Source organism: Notolepis coatsorum (genome assembly GCF_963971535.1).
Source record: "Notolepis coatsorum genome assembly, chromosome: 12".
Taxonomy (NCBI): Eukaryota; Metazoa; Chordata; class Actinopteri; order Aulopiformes; family Paralepididae; genus Notolepis; species Notolepis coatsorum.
Genome location: NC_140176.1, coordinates 9,015,743 through 9,038,773, shown reverse-complemented (window position 1 = coordinate 9,038,773; position 23,031 = coordinate 9,015,743). Strand labels below are relative to the sequence as shown.

Here is a 23,031-nt window from a genome sequence, read left to right as displayed (position 1 = left end):
CTCAAACAAGGGACTAAGCACGTTTCGCAATTATGCCACATCAATGTGGAACGCCCTACCCAAAGCTGTAAAGGAATGTGAATCCCTACCCACTTTCAAAACCGCTCTTAAAGAGCACCTACGGGAGGCTGCAATTCTAAACTGGCCACCGTGAATGTCCAAACCCCCCCCCACCCCCTCCTAATAGACAGTCTCCTCCCCATCATATGTATATACTCTCTGTCAGGATCTATGGGTAACAGTGCTGTATATTTGCATATCATATGTAACAGTGTATGTATGTCATGTATGTCCCTATGCCATAAATGTCATGTCATCATGTATGTTGTGTATGTCAAATGTCACTATGAATTGAAAATGGGGGACCCTGATGTAAACAAGACAAACGTCTTTCTCTGGTCTGCATCCCCTTAACAATTGTGTGTATTGAGCCGTACTGTATTGTACCCATTCTGCAATCTGATAAATAAATAAAGTTTTCTCTTTATTTCTCTCTATTGCTCTGTCTCTGTCTTTCTCTCTCTGTTGCTCTGTCCCCCCCCTCTCTCTCTCTCTCTCTCTCTCTCTCTCTCTCTCTCCCTCTCTCTCTCTCAACCTTGAGAGAACATTAGCCTTCATGTCTGTGTGATTTATGTCTCCGCCATGTGGTAGAAGGTCCACTGTGCAGCGGTACAACAAGGGGACGTCTCCCACAAGCAGGCAGCTGCTTCTGGAGCAGTCCGTCCTTTACCCTCCTGCCCCTCTTTGTCCCAGAGAGAGAGGTGTCTTCTACCCCCCCTGCCCCTCTTTGTCCCAGAGAGAGAGGTGTCTTCTACCCTCCTGCCCCTCTTTGTCCCAGAGAGAGAGGTGTCTTCTACCCTCCTGCCCCTCTTTGTCCCAGAGAGAGAGGTGTCTTCTACCCTCCTGCCCCTCTTTGTCCCAGAGAGAGAGGTGTCTTCTACCCTCCTGCCCCTCTTTGTCCCAGAGAGAGAGGTGTCTTCTACCCTCCTGCCCCTCTTTGTCCCAGAGAGAGAGGTGTCTTCTACCCTCCTGCCCCTCTTTGTCCCAGAGAGAGAGGTGTCTTCTACCCTCCTGCCCCTCTTTGTCCCAGAGAGAGAGGTGTCTTCTACCCCTCCTGCCCCTCTTTGTCCCAGAGAGAGAGGTGTCTTCTACCCCCCTGCCCCTCTTTGTCCCAGAGAGAGAGGTGTCTTCTACCCTCCTGCCCCTCTTTGTCCCAGAGAGAGAGGTGTCTTCTACCCCTCCTGCCCCTCTTTGTCCCAGAGAGAGAGGTGTCTATACCCTCCTGCCCCTCTTTGTCCCAGAGAGAGAGGTGTCTATACCCTCCTGCCCCTCTTTGTCCCAGAGAGAGAGGTGTCTATACCCTCCTGCCCCTCTTTGTCCCAGAGAGAGAGGTTTCTTCTACCCCCTGCCCCTCTTTGTCCCAGAGAGAGAGGTTTCTTCTACCTCCTGCCCCTCTTTGTCCCAGAGAGAGGTGTCTTCTACCTCCTGCCCCTCTTTGTCCCAGAGAGAGAGGTGTCTTCTACCTCCTGCCCCTCTTTGTCCCAGAGAGAGAGGTTTCTTCTACCCTCCTGTCCCAGAGAGAGAGAGAGAGAGAGAGAGAGAGAGAGGTTCCTAGACAGTGTATTGCCGATGTCGCCTTTCCCTTTAAGATGATGGGACATGATTATTTATTTATCCCGTGTAAATGTCGGCAGACATAAACTTTGGACTGTGATGAGGCGATAATAACGTTAGCAAACAGTGACGGTAGAAGAAGTCTGGCAGCATCGTCATGCAGCGAGCCTTTCATCAGCTCGTCGTTGACGTTAGAGAGAGGAGTCGGATCATCATCAGATCATGTATGAAGGTCCAGTGGTCCAGGTCCACACAGGCGAGGCGACCATGTCACTTGAGGATGGAGTGACAGACAAAGCCGACCAGGAAGGAGGCGCTGCATAGAGAGAGAGAGAGAGAGAGAGAGAGAGAGAGAGAGAGAGAGAGAGAGAGAGAGAGAGAGAGAGAGAGAGAGAGAGAGAGAGAGAGAGAGAGAGAGAGAGAGAGAGAGAGAGAGAGAGAGAGAGAGAGAGAGAGAGAGAGAGAGAGAGAGAGAGAGAGAGAGATGAGAGAGAGAGGGAGAGAGAGAGAGAGAGAGAGAGAGAGAGAGAGAGAGAGAGAGAGAGAGAGAGAGAGAGAGAGAGAGAGGGGGAGAGAGGGGGAGAGAGAGAGAGAGAGGGGGGGAGAGAGAGAAGGAGAGAGGGAGAGAGAAGGGAATGCGGTGAAATCAACGCTCAATTTTCAAAAACCGTCTCCCCCTCCGCAATGTTTTTATTGATGTTGAGAGAGTGACAACGACAACGCCAACGGGTAACAACAACGGGGATCTTAGCGACACGACATAACAATCTTGTAAAACGAGGTAAGTGATTATTATTCTACTTGTGTGTCAAAAATACAACAAGCCCAATGTTTTCTTTTAGCTGCCTGGAAGGAAGCAGGTGCGGATGGTGTCTGTCACCGGACGACACTGGCCCATACTATTATTATATTATTATTTCATGTGGGGGGGTGTCATCAATCATCATCGGCATAATAATAAGCTATACCGCGACACAGCTCTTCATGGTGTCGGTCGGTGCTGCTTCTATAGAAACGGGGCCATTTATAGAGAGTAGTCCACTACTATTCCCTCCACGTACTTCTCTCTCCCCGTGTGAAAAGCTCGTCTTATTATGTAACCCTCTGGAATTCCTTCTCGCTGCCTGCCGACTTCCTGGCCCTCCCTGTGCGGAACACATCAACACACAGCACTGGGCTGCTGCTGCTAGTGCTACAGTCACCATGTGCACCACAGTGTACAGTACAGTACAGCTAGCCCTGCTGCTGTTAGGTAAAAAGCACACAGTGTCCACATTCCAGCATTGATATGGCTCCGTGTTGTGTGAGGAGAGATGTGTAGGTAGATAGATACAGACAGGCCGTTTTAATAATAAGGCATCTTGTGCTCTTATGTTACTTACAGTGCTCTCTATATAGATGTGGAGTTTTAGTGTTCTTCTGCATACATATTGTCATTGCTCTTCTGCACAGCTTTTATTCGTACAGTTTAATTTGACTGATTTACATTTCACTACTATTTCTTTCTTTTGTATGATGTCTTTTTTCCCCCTCTGTGATTGTAATACGTTAGGTTGTTGTATTGTGTATACTGAATATGTGTGTGTATGTATGTATAATAGTGTGTACAGTGTGTATATGTATGTATACGTTCATATGTATGTGTGTGTATGTGTGTGTGTATGTGTATGATGTATATATGGAGTGTGTGTCTATGTGTATGATGTATATGTGGAGTGTGTGTGTGTGTATGATGTATATGTGGAGTGTGTGTGTGTGTGTGTATATGTCTGTGTGTGTATATATTGATATGTGGGACTTCGGACCCCAGGAAGACTATAGCTGGTGCCATTGGCATCAGCTAATGGGGATCCTTTTGAATAAACAATAAACAAACTGCTCTACCCTCATGGTAGAATTATGGTAACTTCAGTTTTACCATGGTACCCACCGTTGTATACATTAAATAATTGACCAGGGCTCCAGACTAACTTTTTCCATTGTGGTGCTATACCCACTGAGAATCTTAGTAGCTAGCACCGGCACAAGATCTAGTGGTACACTCTAGAAGTTTACATTCATCACAACACATTGATATAATTGTTCTATTTCACCTTTTTTTGTATGTAGGCCTATTCTATCCAAATAGCTTGACACTGCTCTTGTTATTGAAAATGGACTGACCATGCTCTTCAAACCAAGTCAATACAATTGTAATCGGAAGTCTCAATGTCATTAGCAGCACGCAATGATATTCCATGTAAAGTTTCCTCAGTGCCCTTGCGACGACGGTCCCTTAGCATCCAGAAGTCCGTTTCAGTGCTGTGCCGTTGCAGGAGAAATCCGGTCCCTGCATATTTCATGCTTCATCATAGCGTAATTAATATCTCCACCAGCTGGGAACCTGGAGATGATCACGTAATCGGTCAGGTGTGTGTGTGACGTATCTGTCCGTGTATTTATTTCGTAAAACTTTGGACCGGTTGGATGAAACATCGCACATTTTATACTACACATAAAGTATGTGTATGTATATGTGTGTGTGCGTGCATGTGTATGCAAACAGATGCGTGTGTCTAGGTGCGTGCGAGTATGAAGATGAATGAGTGCTTACATGTTGTGTGTGAGTCAGAGGGTGTATGCCAGTGTGAAACTGGGGTATCAGCAAGAGCAGGAGGGATCTACTAAGAGCGTGTTAAGTTTATTCTTGAAGGCAGTCAGTGAAGTAAGAGCTGTAAGATTAAGGGTGTCTTGAAAATTGTTCCAGTCATAAGCTGCTGCAAAGTGAAAGGAGTTTCGGCCGAAGGTGGTCTTGGAGCTTAAGGATGTTTTGTTTGATGAGCTCGCTTGATCTTGTGCCATAAGTGGCAGTGCTATGAGAAAGGTGGAGCAGGGAGGAAAGATAAGGGGGGGGTCTTGCCCAGGATTGTCTTGTAAATGAAGTGAAACCAAGGTTGGAGTCGGCAGGTGTGGAGGGAGGGCCAGTCAACCAGTTTGTAAAGGTCACAGTGATGTGTCTTAAAGGGTGCATTGGTGGCAAAGCGGATGGCAGAAGATGGTGAAGAGTGTCCAGCTTGTGTAGAGCCGTCTTTGTTGAAGCCATTTTATAGATGACATCATCATAGTCCAGGATAGGCAAGAGAAGACAGTCATCTTTACAAGGGTGAGTTTTGCGGAGCGTGTGAAGGAAGCTTTGTTACGGAAGAGAAATGCCAGTCTGGCTTTCACTTTAGACTGAAGATTATTAATGTGAACGGAGAAAGAAAGGGAAGAGTCCAGCCAAAGCCCTAGAGATATTTGTAGGACTTGACAAACTGGACCCCAGTAATAGTAGCCTATGCCTGTGGCAATGGCTAATGGGGATCAGAATAAACTAAACTAAAACTAAACTAAACTCCAGTTCGCAAAGGATCTTGGGGCGGCTGGGGGTTTTCTTTTTGAAAGGACTGCTCGATGGAAGTGAGACTGTCTTGAAGAGTGGTATGTAATGTCATATACTGAACAGTAAACTTGAACAATAAATATTACTGGGACCACTACTACAGAACATTGCAGATGAACATTTAATATCCAGGAATTCACACTATAGACACTACCACTGACTATCCCTGAAGAGTTTCTAGTTGTGCTTTACGATTTGAGTACTTCATGATTACACTTTGTTGTTGAATCTGCAAGTTTTTGCAAGCCAACGACTGAAAGCAGGACACAGTTATGCATTTCTAGTCATTTGCTGTAGATATCTATTATGTTTCTGTGGCATGAATAAGATTTGTATATTTTATAGAGCTTTGAATATTATGGTCATGTTTGCTGGTCTCCTTGGTGCAGAGTAAGGCTGGATTAGCCTACTTACTCCTGTTCACGGAAATTCATATTATACTGTGTAGACTTTGAATTGAGGACCTTTATTTTGAAAATGTTTGACCAGAAGTCCAATGATTCTGACGCTTGCTTCGCTTGACACAAGCCATTCCTATGGGTCTACTGATTAGTCTCAATTGTCCTGATTGTAATTGTACTACTGAACTACTGTCCCAAGGATCTGATATGTATTTTATTTTGAAAAAGGAATCAATACGTTTTAATACCACTACAAGCGAGGGTATGCACAGGCAAAAGAGCCCTGCTTGGTATTACACTTTGTTTACCTTTTTGTTTTTGTCTGATGCGTGGGTTGGTAGCTTAGTAACTTATTATAGTGTGAACTTCTCCGGACCTCTCTCGCCAGAGCCTGAGGTGTGGCCAGCAGTAGCAACCCCTCCCCCCCTATCCTCACTCAACTCCAACACACACATCAGGCCAAAACAAAAGATGTAAACAAAGCGCAATATCAAGCGGGGCTACTTTGCCTAGAGGTCGCTGTTTCACGACATTACAGTCTCTACCTTTAGTGGAACGGTATAGGTAGACAGGTCAACCGGTAATCACAAGGTTGCTGGTTCGATGCCTGGCACTGCCTGGAGTACTGTAATGTTCTCGGCAAAAATATACAGATATTTTGAAAACGTAGTATTTTCTCTGTTTTCCACATGGAAATGATGGAAGTCTGGGTGTATTGAAGCTCTTGGTGGTTCAGTCAACAATATGGGGTGTCTAGTCAGGACACGGGAGGAATGTCCTTGGCTTTGAGGAGTTTTAATATGAACTAACTGTAGATACACAGATGCACAGGCACTAGTACTATTATGCTATTAACCATTACTACTATGGGGGTGTGGTTCTAAATAATGAGGAAACAAAGATATCAATGTTACATTATTTAGTCTATACTATCTCTATAATTAACATAAACCTCACAAGTGGGACTAACAACTTACTATATTACTGGAGATAAACAGTGCTAAACAGGTACTAAATACTATAATCTATCTTACAACATAAATTATACTACTCAACTCTATAAAACAACTCTATAAAACATATTGATAAATTGCTACATAAATAGCTGATAGAATTACAACATTACTATATAAATCACCAACAGTAACTGAACATCTTCATAATACACATACATTTAGCACTTACTTGTGGTCATGGAGCATAAACTGAGGAAATCGACTGAAACCTAATGTATTAGAAACTGACATGTTCTCATTATAAGATAAGATAAGATATTCCTTTATTGATCCCCTTGGGGAAATGCAGGCATCATAGCAGCATGGGGGAGGGGGGAGGGGAGGTGCAGGTGGTAGAAGACATGGTACAGGTCATAGAATTATAGTACAGTGGAGAAGTACAGATAAAAATAGAATAAAAAGGCAGTGTAAACAATATAATTAACTCTGGACATGCGCATATGGGCAACAACAACTAGGTGCAAGATGAGGGTATGTATGCCCTCTCAGTTATATTTGCCCTACAGTAAATATAGTTACAATATATATAATCTAAATCTAATCTAATATATAATCATAAAATGCTAAATAGCTTTTCGAAAACGCCTTCCATGGTGGAGATTTATTAAAAACTCAGTTTTGTCTGTATATATGTTGGACGGTTGAAACGGAGCTAATCAGAGCTTTTGGAAAACGTGACTCGTTTTCATGTTTCATGCTGTATAATATGTTGTTTTTGTTTTCATGTCTCATGCTGTATAATATGTTGTTTTCATGTTTCATGCTGTATAATATGTAGTTTTCATGTTTCATGCTGTATAATATGTAGTTTTCATGTCTCATGCTGTATAATATGTTGTTTTCATGTTTCATGCTGTATAATATGTAGTTTTCATGTTTCATGCTGTATAATATGTAGTTTTCATGTCTCATGCTGTATAATATGTTGTTTTCATGTTTCATGCTGTATAATATGTTGTTTTCATGTTCCATGCTGTATAATATGTAGTTTTCATGTTTCATGCTGTATAATATGTAGTTTTCATGTTTCATGCAGTATAATATGTAGTTTTCATGTTTCATGCAGTATAATATGTTGTTTTCATGTTTCATGCTGTATAATATGTTGTTTTCATGTTTCATGCTGTATAATATGTTGTTTTCATTAGGGATGCTCGATATTGGCTTTTTTACCGATACCGATATACCGATATTGTCCAACTCTTAATTTCCGATACCGATATCAACCGATACCGATATATGCAGGGTCCCCCCCCCCCCCCCAAAAAATGGAATAATTTCAGGTAATTAACATTACATATATCTTGTTGTGGAATTAACACAACATTATGCATACTTTTGACAATAAATTAAATCTGAATTTGTTCTTACTTGCTTGCCTGGGTAAATAAAGATTATAGAAATGTACATATATTTTTTTTTGAAAACCGATACCGATATTTTCCGATATCACATTTTAATGCCGATATCGGCCGATAATATCGGTAGGCCGATAATATCGGACATCCCTAGTTTTCATGTTTCATGCTGTATAATATGTTGTTTTCATGTTTCGTGCTGTATAATATGTTGTTTTCATGTTTCATGCTGTATAATATGTTGTTTTCATGTTTCATGCTGTATAATATGTTGTTTTCATGTTTCGTGCTGTATAATATGTTGTTTTCATGTTTCATGCTGTATAATAAACTACTTCACCTTCCTATAATGATTGACAGGGCCACGCCTTTCTGTGATTGGCCACTTTATTACGCTGGGTGGAGGAAGGGTCCATTCTTCAGTGATAATCCCCTCCTACTCTCCACATTGTACACCTGCTACAACGACTTCCCTCAAACCACAGCAGAGTCTCTGGCTACCTGGTTCAGTGAGATCATTGTGAACTCGATCATAATCATCTCCAACTCGGTGATTTAAAATGTTTTCTTTTCTTTTTCCTTCTTCCATAGATCTGTACCCACGTCTCGCTCTCTCCGTCTGGGGAGTGACGAACACACCCTCCTCCTCCACCCCCCCCCCGTCCCCGTCCCCCAATGATGACATCACCGGACTCCCCTCCTCTGGTTTCCCCCTCCCCCTGCCCCGCTCCACCTCCCTCCCTCCCCTCCTCCCCCACTCCCTCCTCCCCGGCCCCGTCCTCCGCCTCCCTCCCTCCCCCGCCGTCGCTGCCCCCCACGGGGGAGGTGATGGTGCTGGCTCTGGGGAGGAGGAAGCAGCGTGTGCTCATCGCCCTCTCCATCCTGCCCAACCTCTTCCTGGCCTTCCTCCTCTCCTCCGACCCCCTCATCACGCTCGCCTCGCCGCACCACTGCCACCTGCCCGGGTCCTCTCAGGACCCCCAGGTGCTGAACGCCTCCCTGCCCTGGGAGAGAGGCCAGAGGCCCGGGGACAAGGGGCGGCTGTCCCAGTGCCGGCAGTACGTCAACGGGAGCCAGTCTGAGGTGGTGGCCTGCGAGGCGGGCTGGGACTACAGCGTGACGGAGGGGCTGAGGGTCAACATCGTTACCGAGGTACTTTATTAACCCTTTCACTGCCACACTGCCAACGGGTTAACCCTTTCACTGCCACAACAGAGAAGGTGAACCCTTTCACTACCACACTGCCAACGGGTTAACCCTTTCACTACCACACTGCCAACGGGTTAACCCTTTCACTGTCATAACAGAGAAGGTTAACCCTTTCACTGCCACACTACCAACGGGTTAACCCTTTCACTGCCACACTGCCAACGGGTTAACCCTTTCACTACCACACTGCCAACGGGTTAACCCTTTCACTGTCATAACAGAGAAGGTTAACCCTTTCACTGCCACACTACCAACAGGTTAACCCTTTCACTACCACACTGCCAACGGGTTAACCATTTCACTGCCACAACAGAGAAGGTTAACCCTTTCACTGCCACACTACCAACGGGTTAACCCTTTCACTGCGCCAACAGAGAAGGTTAACCCTTTCACTACCAACGGGTTAACCCTTTCACTGCGACAACAGAGAAGGTTAACCCTTTCACTACCAACGGGTTAACCCTTTCACTGCGACAATACAGAAGGTTAACCCTTTCACTACCACACAACAAAGGGTTAACCTTTTCACTGCGACAATACAGAAGGTTAACCCTTTCACTACCACGGAACAAAGGGTTAACCTTTTCACTGCGACAATACAGAAGGTTAACCCTTTCACTACCACACTACCGTCTGTTAATGTTGTCGTGTCACTTTGGGGAAATCTATTTGCGGTGTGATGTCATAGTCATGGGTCTCTAATATACAAATACATCTCCGTAAATAAATGTATGGGAAAATCCAGGTTCTCTAGTCCTTGTCTTGTCTTTCTGTGGGAAGGCTACTTTCTTTTGTTCACATTTGGATTAAGGATGGATCTCTCACACGCTGCGAAATGCTCTCATTGTGTCCCTGATTACGTGTTTCCAGGCCGACACATGGTTTAAGGAACAGCGACTAATCTTTGAGCACATGATGTGATGTTATGGTGTTTCGCCTGTACAGGAAGAGATATACAGTATCTTTCTTCATAACCAGACTTAAGACTTGAAGATCACTGTGAAGTCTAAAAAGATAACTTGTGCCTGTGACTACAACAGACTGACTATATTAGGGGTTCTCAAACTTCTTTATACCACAACCCCATTTCATTTAGGAATTTTTTTTGGCTACCCCACACTTAACGTATCTCGTCATTTCAACGTGGAATTAAGGAATATCGAAATAAAAGCACACGTTGTTGAACTTGATCGTGCATATTTATTAGAACATTTAATTACAGCACTATGTTATCAATACACATTTATAAAACGAGGCATATTTAGCCCAAATATGTTGCCAGAACATTAAAACATTTTATTTATTTTTTTGTCAATGGACAAAAAAAAAAAACTACTCGTGACCCCACTTTGGGTCACAACCCGTAGTTTGAGAACCACTGGTCTAGTTGTAATGAGTTGTGTGTAGAGCCATGCCCAGGCCTCCAGCTCTCTACTACATGACTGTCTACAGACTGTTTTTCTAGATGTAATGAGTTGTGTTGGGAGCCACGCCCAGGCCTCCAGCTCTCTACTACATGGCATTAGGGCAGCTGCCTGTTAATTCTCGACTCCAGTGTGGTTGTCTGAACATAAACCGTCCCATGGAAGCGCTTAGAGGCACCGTGAGCCACAGGTTTATTTTGGTGTCCTGCTTCATTCATAGTGTGGTCACCACTTCTTTCACCCCCTCGTTACCATTCAGAGAGAGAGACTGAGAGAGAGAGAGACTGAGAGAGAGACACAGAGAGAGACTGAGAGAGAGAGAGAGAGAGAGAGAGACTGAGAGAGAGACACAGAGAGAGACTGAGAGAGAGACTGAGAGAGAGAGAGACACAGAGAGGAAAACACAGAGACAGAGAGACTGAGAGAGAGAGACTGAGAGAGAGACTGAGAGAGAGAGACAGAGCGAGGAAGACACAGAGAGAGAGACTGAAAGAGAGAGAGAGACACAGAGAGAGACTGAGAGAGAGACAGAGAGAGGAAGACACAGATAGACAAAGAGAGATAGCCACAGAGAGAGACTGTAAGAGAGACTGAAAGAGAGAGAGCCACAGAGAGACTGAAAGAGAGAGACTGAACGAGAGAGACTGAAAGAGAGATAGCCACAGAGAGACTGAAAGAGAGAGACTGAAAGAGAGATAGCCACAGAGAGAGACTGAAAGAGAGAGAGAGACACAGAGAGAGACTGAGAGAGAGACAGAGAGAGGAAGACACAGATAGACAAAGAGAGATAGCCACAGAGAGAGACTGTAAGAGAGACTGAAAGAGAGAGAGCCACAGAGAGAGACTGAGAGAGGAAGACACAGAGAGACTGAAAGAGAGATAGCCACAGAGAGACTGAAAGAGAGACTGAAAGAGAGATAGCCACAGAGAGAGACTGAAAGAGAGACTGAAAGAGAGATAGCCACAGAGAGAGACTGAAAGAGAGACTGAAAGAGAGATAGCCACAGAGAGAGACTGAAAGAGAGAGACTGAAAGAGAGATAGCCACAGAGAGACTGAAAGAGAGAGACTGAACGAGAGAGACTGAAAGAGAGATAGCCACAGAGAGACTGAAAGAGAGAGACTGAAAGAGAGATAGCCACAGAGAGAGACTGAAAGAGAGAGACTGAAAGAGAGATAGCCACAGAGAGAGACTGAAAGAGAGAGACTGAAAGAGAGATAGCCACAGAGAGAGACTGAAAGAGAGAGACACACACACAGAGGAAAGCACGGAGAGACTGAGAACTGAGACATATGTTGAGTCTGTCGCTCCTGTTTGGCTCAGAGTGTATTTTTACTTGTAGTCATGACGGTCCACTTCTTCACTCCCACTGAGTCAGCAGCCTGAAACAGGAACCTCACCGACCAGCGCTGTGACCACCAGCACGCACCCACCCATCAATAGCATTTAGTTTAAAGAGAAGGCTGGGCTCAGGCTTATAGAAGTGGTTCATCTGATTTCTTTCTTTCAGTCAGTCAAAACAAAACTCACGCCAGTGTTCTTTTTCTCTGAGACATTGTAAGCTGGAGGCCTGTTTCTTAGCTATTTGTTAGCAATGCTAGTGCAAGTCAATGGGGCTGAATACTATTTATTTTCTGCTGCAGTGTTTGCTAATATCACTAGGATTATAAGAAGAGGATGGTTAGAGGGCGGCTACGTGGCGTAGTGGGCAAGGCGCTCGCCACAAATGACGGACGCTGGGCTTGCCTGTTCGATCCCAGCGCTCCACATTGCTTTCAGTTTAGCTGGTCGTTCATACTAATACACATTGGCCGTATTAGGGGGTGGGAAACTGATGGGTGGGGATCGGGCGTTGTGGACAGCGACTCCTACAGGTCGGTTGGTGCGCCTGCGCAGTAGAATCAGGAAGTGTCGGGGGCAGCGTGAGCCTCCCACGCGTTACTCCTCGCCACTGAGAGATCGAGCTGCGCAGGTGAAAAGATGCGACTGCTGTTACCTCAAGTACCGGAGGGGACTTGTGCTATGTATGACTTAGTCCACATTGCAGCCGGCTGGTGGGAGGCAAGAAACAGCGTTCGTGACAGGGGAGGGTTGAATTGGATGATACGAAATTGGGATGAGAGAAAATATAGAAAATGGGAGAAAAAGTGGATAAAAAAAAAAGAAGAGGATGGTTAGAAAATGGTTGCCACTGGAAGACAAAATGCATTGTAAGAGAAGTAGTGTTGTCTCCCAGAGTGCTGAAGAACTTCAGTGAGAACATTGGGACTGTGACCCATCCTTTTCTTGTAATCCTATCAATATCAATAGCTGACAGGAAATAAACCTGTGTCCAGGCTGCTCCCTATAGCAACACAATTCCACTGAAAAGGTGGATGAAAAACAATGTTTTGAGACCGTTAACTTAAGGAACTGTCTGCGTTGGAATATAGTGCATGCACCCTACCACCACCTCTATCACCATCACCACCAGGGGTGTAGCTCCAGATTCTGGGCCCCATGAAAGAATGTATTTGTAGGCCCCCAGTGAATGCGAGCGCGCATAAGCGCGCGAGCGGATTTTTTTTTGCCATTTTTTTATTGATGAAAACGCATAATATGGTTTTTACCTATACATTCGGATCAGCAGTTCAGCACCTGCACTGTTGGTGGGTGAGCCTAGTAAAGGATGTCGCATTGCGTTCACCTTCAATGAATGGACCAATGCAATAGTCTACCAAAGCCCCCCCTCTCTCTATATATATCTCACACACACACACACACACACACACACACACACACACACACACACACACACACACACACACACACACACACACACACATCCACACACACACACACACACACACACACACACACACACACACTTCAGAAACAAACAGTATCAATGAGAGCATCAATAATACACCTGAGTGATGTCTAGTAAAAAAAAAAAAAAAAAAAAAAAAAAAAAAAAATGTTTGGGCCCCCCCCCCCAGTGCTGGGCCCTTGGAATCATCCTAAGCTACCCCCCCCCCCCCCCAGCTACGCCCCTGATCACCACCACCACCTTTACCACCATCCCCACTAACACCTCAATCACCTTGAATAGAACAATGAGGGGTGGCTCAGGATTCAGGACTTCTGGAAAAACCTGAATTATCCTTTTAAAGCTATTACATCTTCTTCTTACCGCCCGTCGACTGCCAGACAATATGGCAAAGCGGATAGTGTGTCGTGTCGGCTACAGCATACAGTCAGCCCACTGTGTTTATTCAAGTCTATTTAGAGCCATGATGAATATGCTGAAACCCTGGTTCAGGACTCTGCCCGTTGCTTTCCCCTGACGTCAGGTGTGTCCCAAGGGCCTCGTACTGAAACATGATGGAGGAGCCACGACGGCTTCATTCACAGAACCGGTCGGGGGAGTTTGTGGACTTGTTTGTGTGCATGTTCCTCTATTGTTCCAGAGCTTCTTCTGTCACCCGTATGAGTAGGAGTGCTGTGTGCTGCTGTGCTGTGTGCTGTGTGCATACCGGCTCGAGTACAGTGTAGTACTGTCAAAATGTAATCCATTACTGATTACTTATTATTACCTGATTCAAGTTATAATCAATAACACTGGGCTGCTCTTAAGTATTCCAAAATACTCAGTCGTATAATTTGGTTACTCTCCGTTAAATGAAGCATAGAGTATGCGGTTAAATTAACTTTTTTCCCCCTTCCAATTTACATACTGTAATTGTATTATTATTATTATTATTAGTATTTTCATCTACAACTAGAATCTAGTCTACCATTGTTTCACGATTATCCAATGAGTAGTCACCTATTTCTTTCAAAAGTGTCTGTAATTAGATTTCTTTAATGGACTATGATTAACCAGTATAACCAGATGGCCATAATCCTGATACATGTAACCAGTTACCTCCTGGCCTTGGCCGGAGCTCTATGGCCCGGTAACCTGGCTGAGGGATGGTATGTGACAGGCTTTTATGTGGCCATGCGCAGGCTCCAATTACACACCAGGAAGTGTTAAGCATCAGCCTGCTGGCTGTACCCAGAAACCACTCTCCCTCCCCTCCCCCCTCTCTCCCCCTCTCTCCCCCTCCTCCCCCCTCTCTCATCATTAAAACAACATAGCGTTCAGCAGTGACCAGGCTGAAGCAGCAGACACCGACAGTATTCAGCTGGTCATGGTCATGCAGATCAGCAATCAGGGGTTCAGGGTAGGGATGCACCGATCCGATATTGGTATATCAGTATCGGCCGCCGATATCAGTAAAATAGCTGGATCGGGTATCGGTAAAAAAAAAATATATATATATATCGGATATTTTTTTTATAATAAATAAAATAAGAAATAACCATTCAGTACATTTATATCTATGTGTTAATTTGTTACATTTAGTTTCACTAAGTTGGGAAAGTAATGTTTTAAGTCAAGCCTGATGTTGCCTTGCACAAAAGAATGATCCCAGTCTCTTCCACACAGTGACAGTGAGGCATACAGTTTATTAATTGAATGAATGAAGTTTATTTTCTGTCTTTGTTTACAACAAATCAAAAACACACTTGTGATCCTTTACAATTCTTAAAAACAAAATATATTTTAATATAAAAATAAAAAAGACGTGGATTAAATTTCTTTTGAAACTTTTTTGTAAAAAATAAAATGGACAATGGGTATCGGATCGGTATCGGTATCGGCCGATACCCAAACCCAGGTATCGGTATCGGGACTGAAAAAGTCGGATCGGTGCATCCCTAGTTCAGGGGTTTAATGATATGATCAAGTGTCTGGGGGGGACAGATGATGTGATTTCTCATCAGATAATGAGATCTTTTCCGTGTGACTGACCAGGCCGTTATGTAACGTAGGCGTCTGGAATGTAGACGGACGCCTGTGCTCTCGTAGGGCAGCAGGGACTTGGCGTGGTTTGGTTTTGTCGTCTGTCTGAATGACTTTGCCTCATTGGTGCAACAACATGACTCATGTTTTCAAAATGATGATGCTTTGACGAGTACTAGTTCTACTACCGTACTATGATTACTGCTACTATTACCACTACTATTATTACTACTACTGCTACTACAACTAATACTGCTATTACTACTACGACTAATACTGTTATTGCTTGCTACACTACTATTATTATTACTACTACTACTATGACTAATACTGCTATTGCTTGCTACACTAGTATTATTATTACTACTACTACTATGACTAATACTGCTATTGCTTGCTACACTAGTATTATTACTACTACTACTACTACTACTACTACTATGACTAATACTGCTATTGCTTGCTACACTAGTATTATTACTACTACTACTACTACTACTACTACTACTACTACGACTAATACTGCTATTGCTTGCTACACTAGTATTATTACTACTACTACTACTACTACTACTACTACTACTACTACTATGACTAATACTGCTATTGCTTGCTACACTAGTATTATTACTACTACTACTACTACTACTACTATGACTAATACTGCTATTGCTTGCTACACTAGTATTATTACTACTACTACTACTACGACTAATACTGCTATTGCTTGCTACACTAGTATTATTACTACTACTACTACTACTACTACTATGACTAATACTGCTATTGCTAGCTACACTAGTATTATTACTACTACTACTACTACTACTACTACAACTAATACTGCTATTGCTTGCTACACTAGTATTATTACTACTACTACTACTACTACTACTACGACTAATACTGCTATTGCTTGCTACACTAGTATTATTACTATTATTGATACGACTAATACTGCTATTACTACTATGACTAATATACTGCTATTGCTTGCTACACTACTATTATTATTACTACTATTACGACTAATACTGCTATTGATTGCTACACTACTATTATTATTACTATGACTACTATTGCTTGCTACACTACTATATTATTATTAAGTAATAATAATAAAAGGTGTTAGTTAAAAACAGCACACACATACACACAGAGAAAAACACAAACAAATAAACAAACATAGGAAAGTAATGTTCTGGTCAGTAGGGCTGCAACAACTAATCGACTAATCTCCAATTAATCGATCATAAGAAATAGTTAGTTATTTTTATAATCGATTAGTTGGTTCTATGTTATGATGCACCTCCATGGCCTGTTGTGTGAGGGTAAGAGTTAGCAGTGTCTCAGGAGGTAGAGCAGGGTGTCTGGTAATCTGAAGGTTAGGGTTAGCAGTGTCTCAAGAGGTAGAGTGGTCGTCTGGTAATCTGAAGGTTAGGGTTAGCAGTGTCTCAAGAGGTAGAGCAGGGTGTCTGGTAATGTGAAGGTTAGGGTTAGCAGTGTCTCATTTACATTTAAATTTACATTTAGTCATTTAGCTGACGCTTTTATCCAAAGCGACTTACAAGTTCTGTACGACAAGACAGCAAGAAGGGTACAACTCTATCAGCTGAGTAACAATGTTCATCAAAGTGTTGCGTGTTACAGTGTAGGTTAGTTTATTAGGACAAGTGCATGACAGTAAGGTTAGTCAGGGTTAGATTTTTTTAAATATTTTTTTTATATCATTTCAGATAATGGTTGAAGAAGTGAGTCTTTAGTCGACGGCGAAAGATTGGGCGGGATTCGGCTGTCCTAACTGGGATGGGTAGTTCATTCCACCATTGTGGGGCAAGGACTGAGAATAGGCGGCTTCTCTTTGATGACCCTCCCGGAGCTTGGATAGGAGTAGGTCTGAGGCGGCCAGAAGATGCAGAGCGTAGGGGTCTTGAGGGTGTGTAGTTGGAGACCATTGACCGGAGGTAGGCGGGAGCGGTTCCCTTTGCCGCACGGTATGCTAGGTCGAGGGCCTTGAAGCGGATACGTGCAGCAATGGGGAGCCAGTGCAGGTCCCTAAGAAGTGGGGTGACATGGGCCGACTTTGGTAGGTTTGAGATCAGGCGGGCCGCTGCGTTTTGAATGAGTTGAAGAGGCTTGGTGGCAGTGGCCGGGAGGCCAGCTAGCAGTGCGTTGCAGTAGTCGAGGCGGGAGATGACTGTTGAAGTGGTCATCTGGTAATCTGAAGGTTAGGGTTAGCAGTGTCTCAAGAGGTAGAGCAGGGTGTCTGGTAATCTGAAGGTTAGGGTTAGCAGTGTCTCAGGAGGTAGAGTGGTCGTCTGGTAATCTGAAGGTCAGGGTTAGCAGTGTCTCAGGAGGTAGAGTGGTCGTCTGGTAATCCGAAGGTTAGGGTTAGCAGTGTCTCAGGAGGTAGAGCAGGTTGTCTGATAATCTGAAGGTTAGGGTTAGCAGTGTCTCAGGAGGTAGAGTGGTCGTCTGGTAATCTGAAGGTTAGCAGTGTCTCAAGAGGTAGAGAAGGTTGTCTGATAATCTGACGGTTAGAGTTAGCATTTAGCAGTGTCTCAAGAGGTAGAGCGGTCGTCTGGTAATCTGAAGGTTAGGGTTAGCAGTGTCTCAGGAGGTAGAGTGGTCATCTGGTAATCTGAAGGTTAGGGTTAGCAGTGTCTCAAGAGGTAGAGCGGTCGTCTGGTAATCTGAAGTTTAGGGTTAGCAGTGTTTTAGGAGGTAGAGCGGTCGTCTGGTAATCCGAAGGTTAGGGTTAGCAGTAGGGGTGGGAATCACCAGAGGCCTCACGATACGATACTATCACGATACTTGAGTCACGCTACGATAGTATTGCGATACTAAATATATTGCGATATGCTGAGTATTGCGATATTAATATTGCGATATATTGCGATTTATTACCTTTTTTCAACTGCAAAGTAAAACTTTGTCAACATGTTTTATCTTTTTTTTTTTTTTTTCACTTTTTCTCCTTATTTTTCTATTTTTCTCCCATCCCAATTTCGTATTTCCAATTCTTCCCTCCCCTGTCTTGAACGTTGCTAGACAATGCCTCTCACTGGTCGGCTGTAGTGAGGATAGAAGCCTTGCATAAAGTGTCCCCTCCAGTACATGAGGAGGCAGCCGTCGTATCTTTTCACCTGTACAGCTCGATCTCTCAGAGGCTCACGCTGCCCCCGTTACTTCCTGTTTCCGCCGTACCGGCGTCACCCAACCGACCTGTAGGAGTCGCTGTCCACAACGTCCAATCCCCACCCACCGGCTTTCCCACCCTCTAACACTGCCAATTGTGTTAGTATGAACGGCCGGCCGGCCAAGCCGGTAGCAACGGCGAGAGCTGGGCTCGATACCAGCATCTCCTGCGTTAGTGGCGAGCGCCTTGCCCACTGCGCCACTCAGCCGCCTAACATGTTTTATCTAATAAAATAAAGTTAAGTCTGTTCATCTCGGGGAGCTCCCGTAGCTCACCGCGTATCTCGGCGCTATTTCGGCGTCGGGGACAACCGTGCTCGTCACGGATCTGGGGTACACGAGTTCGATTCCCGGACCCGCCGTATTTTCTCAGAGTGTCTTCCCCTACTCTACATCCTATTCAACCTGTTTCTGTCGGTCATGCTTGACCAGAAAAAGCGATAAACGCTAAAAAATGAAGTTTAAAAAAAAAAAGTCTGTTCATCTCACTTCAATAATTTTTATTGCAGCAAATGGTATTTTCTCAAGCAGACAGATGTCAACACTGTAATCTGTGTTGCATGTACCTGACAAACTGAACTGTTTGTATTACAGTCATATTCCAACTTAACTGAATGCACACGTGTTGCGTGTGTGTGGACTACTGTACTATTACAGGTATTGAAATTAACAATGCAACTTCCTTATACAATTTTTTTTTAAATAAATAATTAAATATCGATACTTGGCGTCCCTGTATCGATACAGTATCGCCACGCAAAGTATCGCGATACTACTACTACGTATCGATATTTTCCCCCACCCCTATAGTTAGCAGTGTCTCAGAAGGTAGAGTGGTCGTCACGTCAGTGAAGCAGACCCTTCAGTGACATTGAGGTTAGGGTTGGGCATCGTTTGGATTTGAACGATTCCGGTTCCGATTCCGATTCTCCATATCGATTCCTGTTCTAAACGATTCTCGATTCCGATTCTTTGAGGTGCAGGTCAAAACAGGTCACAGCTTATTTCGAAGGAGATTTTTTTTTTTTTTGAAAATTTCAAAAAGAAAATCATACTATTCACATTTTCAGTTGACTTGATACAGTTTAATTTGGTTGCTGTACTGTAACTAGGGTATTAATTAACAAAGAAAAAAGTTAAAAAAAGTTAAAAAAAAAAAATCGAAATTTTGAATCGAAATTCAAATATGTTACTTCCGGTTCCAGAACCGGAAGTTAGGAACCGGTTCCTATTAGAACCGGTTTTCGGTGCCCAACCCTAATTGAGGTGCCACGCTAGGCCCAGTCTCAGACCCTTCAGTGACATTGAGGTGCCCCACGCTAGGCCCAGTCTCAGACCCTTCAGTGACATTGAGGTGCCCCACGCTAGGCCCAGTCTCAGACCCTTCAGTGACATTGAGGTGCCCCACGCTAGGCCCAGTCTCAGACCCCTCAGTGACATTGAGGTGCCACGCTAGGCCCAGTCTCAGACCCTTCAGTGACATTGAGGTGCCCCACGCTAGGCCCAGTCTCAGACACTTCAGTGACTTTGAGGTGCCCCACGCTAGGCCCAGTCTCAGACACCTCAGTGACATTGAGGTGCCACGCTAGGCCCAGTCTCAGACACTTCAGTGACATTGAGGTGCCACGCTAGGCCCAGTCTCAGACCCTTCAGTGACATGGAGGTGCCCCACGCTAGGCCCAGTCTCAGACACTTCAGTGACTTTGAGGTGCCCCACGCTAGGCCCAGTCTCAGACACTTCAGTGACATTGAGGTGCCACGCTAGGCCCAGTCTCAGACCCTTCAGTGACATGGAGGTGCCCCACGCTAGGCCCAGTCTCAGACACTTCAGTGACTTTGAGGTGCCCCACGCTAGGCCCAGTCTCAGACACTTCAGTGACATTGAGGTGCCCCACGCTAGGCCCAGTCTCAGACACCTCAGTGACATTGAGGTGCCCCACGCTAGGCCCAGTCTCAGACCCTTCAGTGACATTGAGGTGCCCCACGCTAGGCCCAGTCTCAGACCCTTCAGTGACATTGAGGTGCCCCACGCTAGGCCCAGTCTCAGACCCTTCAGTGACATTGAGGTGCCCCACGCTAGGCCCAGTCTCAGACACCTCAGTGACATTGAGGTGCCCCACGCTAGGCCCAGTCTCAGACCCTTCAGTGACATTGAGGTGCCCCACGCTAGGCCCAGTCTCAGACCCCTCAGTGACATTGAGGTGCCCCACGCTAGGCCCAGTCTCAGACCCCTCAGTGACATTGAGGTGCCCCACGCTAGGCCCAGTCTCAGACCCTTCAGTGACATTGAGGTGCCCCACGCTAGGCCCAGTCTCAGACCCTTCAGTGACATTGAGGTGCCCCACGCTAGGCCCAGTCTCAGACCCTTCAGTGACATTGAGGTGCCCCACGCTAGGCCCAGTCTCAGACCCCTCAGTGACATTGAGGTGCCCCACGCTAGGCCCAGTCTCAGACCCTTCAGTGACATTGAGGTGCCCCACGCTAGGCCCAGTCTCAGACCCCTCAGTGACATTGAGGTGCCACTAGGGATGGGTACCGAATTCGGTACTTTTGAGGCACCGAACCGAAACACGTCGGTACTACCGAGTATCGAATCAAGTGAGAAACCAAATAAAAAAAAAAAAAAAAAAGTATTAATAATTTTTTTTTTACTTTTTTTTTTTTTTTTGTTACTTTTTTCTTTTCATGTCAACGTTCACACGCACAATATATGCTTACCTAGGATTTGACTTGATTCAACAACAAAGCAGTCGGAGCAATGACAAGCCGAAAACTGTCGAAATTGTAGTTATTTGAAGTTTGGATTTTATTTTTTTTACGACTGAGGTAGGTAAATTAAATTTCTTGAGACTAAAGTACCGAAAAAAGGTACCGTTGGGTACCGGTATCGATTCACAGGTACCGGTACCGATATCGGTTCAAATGTGAAAGGTACCCATCCCTAGGTGCCACGTGGAGAAAGCTGGGCCAGAGTATAGAAGAGGAGCTTCGCATTACGCTTATTATGCTACAACGACGGGCCTGTGGCCGAGCCAAACCACACCGCCGTACATGAGCGTGATACACTTCATCACAGAAGACTGGACACAGTGCAGTCGATGTTGACAGACATCCTATTTCCCAGCAGACCAAACCGGAGTGATGATAGCGGTCTCTAAGGGCAGCGCTCCAGTCATGGGGATTGCCGGAAGATCACCTTGTCTGCGTCACCACGGATAATGCGACTAACGACTATCAGTGGCACTGAATGACTGGACACTGGATACTGTTCTGCCAGGAGTTGCACTGCAAGAAATCCATTGAAAATACAACATAGGTTTTATACAATTTTTTTTTTATCCACTTTTTCTCCCAATTTTCTATTTTTCTCCCATCCCAATTTCGTGTGTTTCCAATTCTCCCCTCCCCTGTCTTGAACGTTGCTAGACCATGCCTCCCACTGGTCGGTTGTAGTGAGGACAGAAGCCTTGCATCACGTGTCCCCTCCGGTACACGAGGAGGCAGCCTGTCGCATCTTTTCGCCGTAGCAGCTCGAACTCTCAGTGGCGAGGAGTAACGCGTGGGAGGCTCACGCTGTGCCCCCGTCACTTCCTGCTTCCGTCGCACCGGCGTCACCAAACCGACCTGTAGGAGTCGCTGTCCACAACGTCCAATCCCCACCCACCGGCTTTCCCACCCTCTAACACTGCCAATTGTGTTAGTATGAACGACCGGCCAGCCGGTAGCAACGCCGAGAGCTGGGCTCGAAACCCAGCGTCTCCTGCGTTAGAGGCGAGCGCCTTGCCCACTGCGCCAATCAGCCGCCCCCGGTTTTATACAATTCTGTAACAATTTGGATATGATTTTTTGGAGAACCTCCAGGAGCATTGGACCAGGGCAGTGCACAGAAGAAATTTGTCTGGAGTGTCAATGACAGGAGGGAAATGCTCCATAATTCTGTTCTATGTATAATAGCAGGGTAATTAAATAATTCTCACAAGGAAGAACACAAGTTGCATTATTTCTTTGCAGATGGATGTAGCTAGGGTAGCAGTATTAGAATAATTATGGAACTGGGTGCCATGTGGTATCCAGGAATATCCCTGGCCTAGGTTTCTCAAAAGGATCTTGGCAAAGGGCTTACATGCTTTCTAAGAACCTGTGTTGGACTGGTTTAGCTACACAACCTGAATTAATAGAAAGTGTTGTATTATGGGACATTACTTTAGTGCACCTAAGAAGGCTGTCATAATTTTTTTTTATCATGGGACATTGTAAATGATTTGACTGGCTGCAAATATTTTACCTAAACACTGGTGCCAGTGCCTTTTGGGTAAACTGAAACGTCTCCCAATTTGTGACATATCAGATAAAGACACATAAAAACGGAAATATATGACTTTTTTTGTACACTTGACCTCAAGAAGGTGCTGAATTCTTCACGTCTGGTCAATGTTAGCATGGTGTTATTCACTGTCAAATATGAAAAAAGAAAATTGATATTCTCCTTTAGTTCATTACAATTTACTCAAGCCTAGTAACAGACACAATATTTCTGACACTGGGAATACATTCCCTGA

General features: G+C 44.7%; 1 protein-coding gene across 2 annotated transcripts in view; it reads left to right on the top strand.

Moving 5' to 3' along the window:
* Positions 1-2,288: 2,288 nt before the first annotated feature.
* The window catches only part of slc22a17 (solute carrier family 22 member 17), a 53,343-nt gene continuing 32,600 nt past the window's right edge, over positions 2,289-23,031 (top strand). For both annotated transcript variants that reach the window (XM_084326113.1, XM_084326114.1), the window contains exons 1-2: positions 2,289-2,395; positions 8,402-8,962. In XM_084326113.1, coding sequence (XP_084182239.1) covers positions 8,486-8,962 — 477 coding nt within the window. In that variant the 5' untranslated portion in view covers positions 2,289-2,395; positions 8,402-8,485. The remainder of the gene's footprint in view (positions 2,396-8,401; positions 8,963-23,031) is intronic.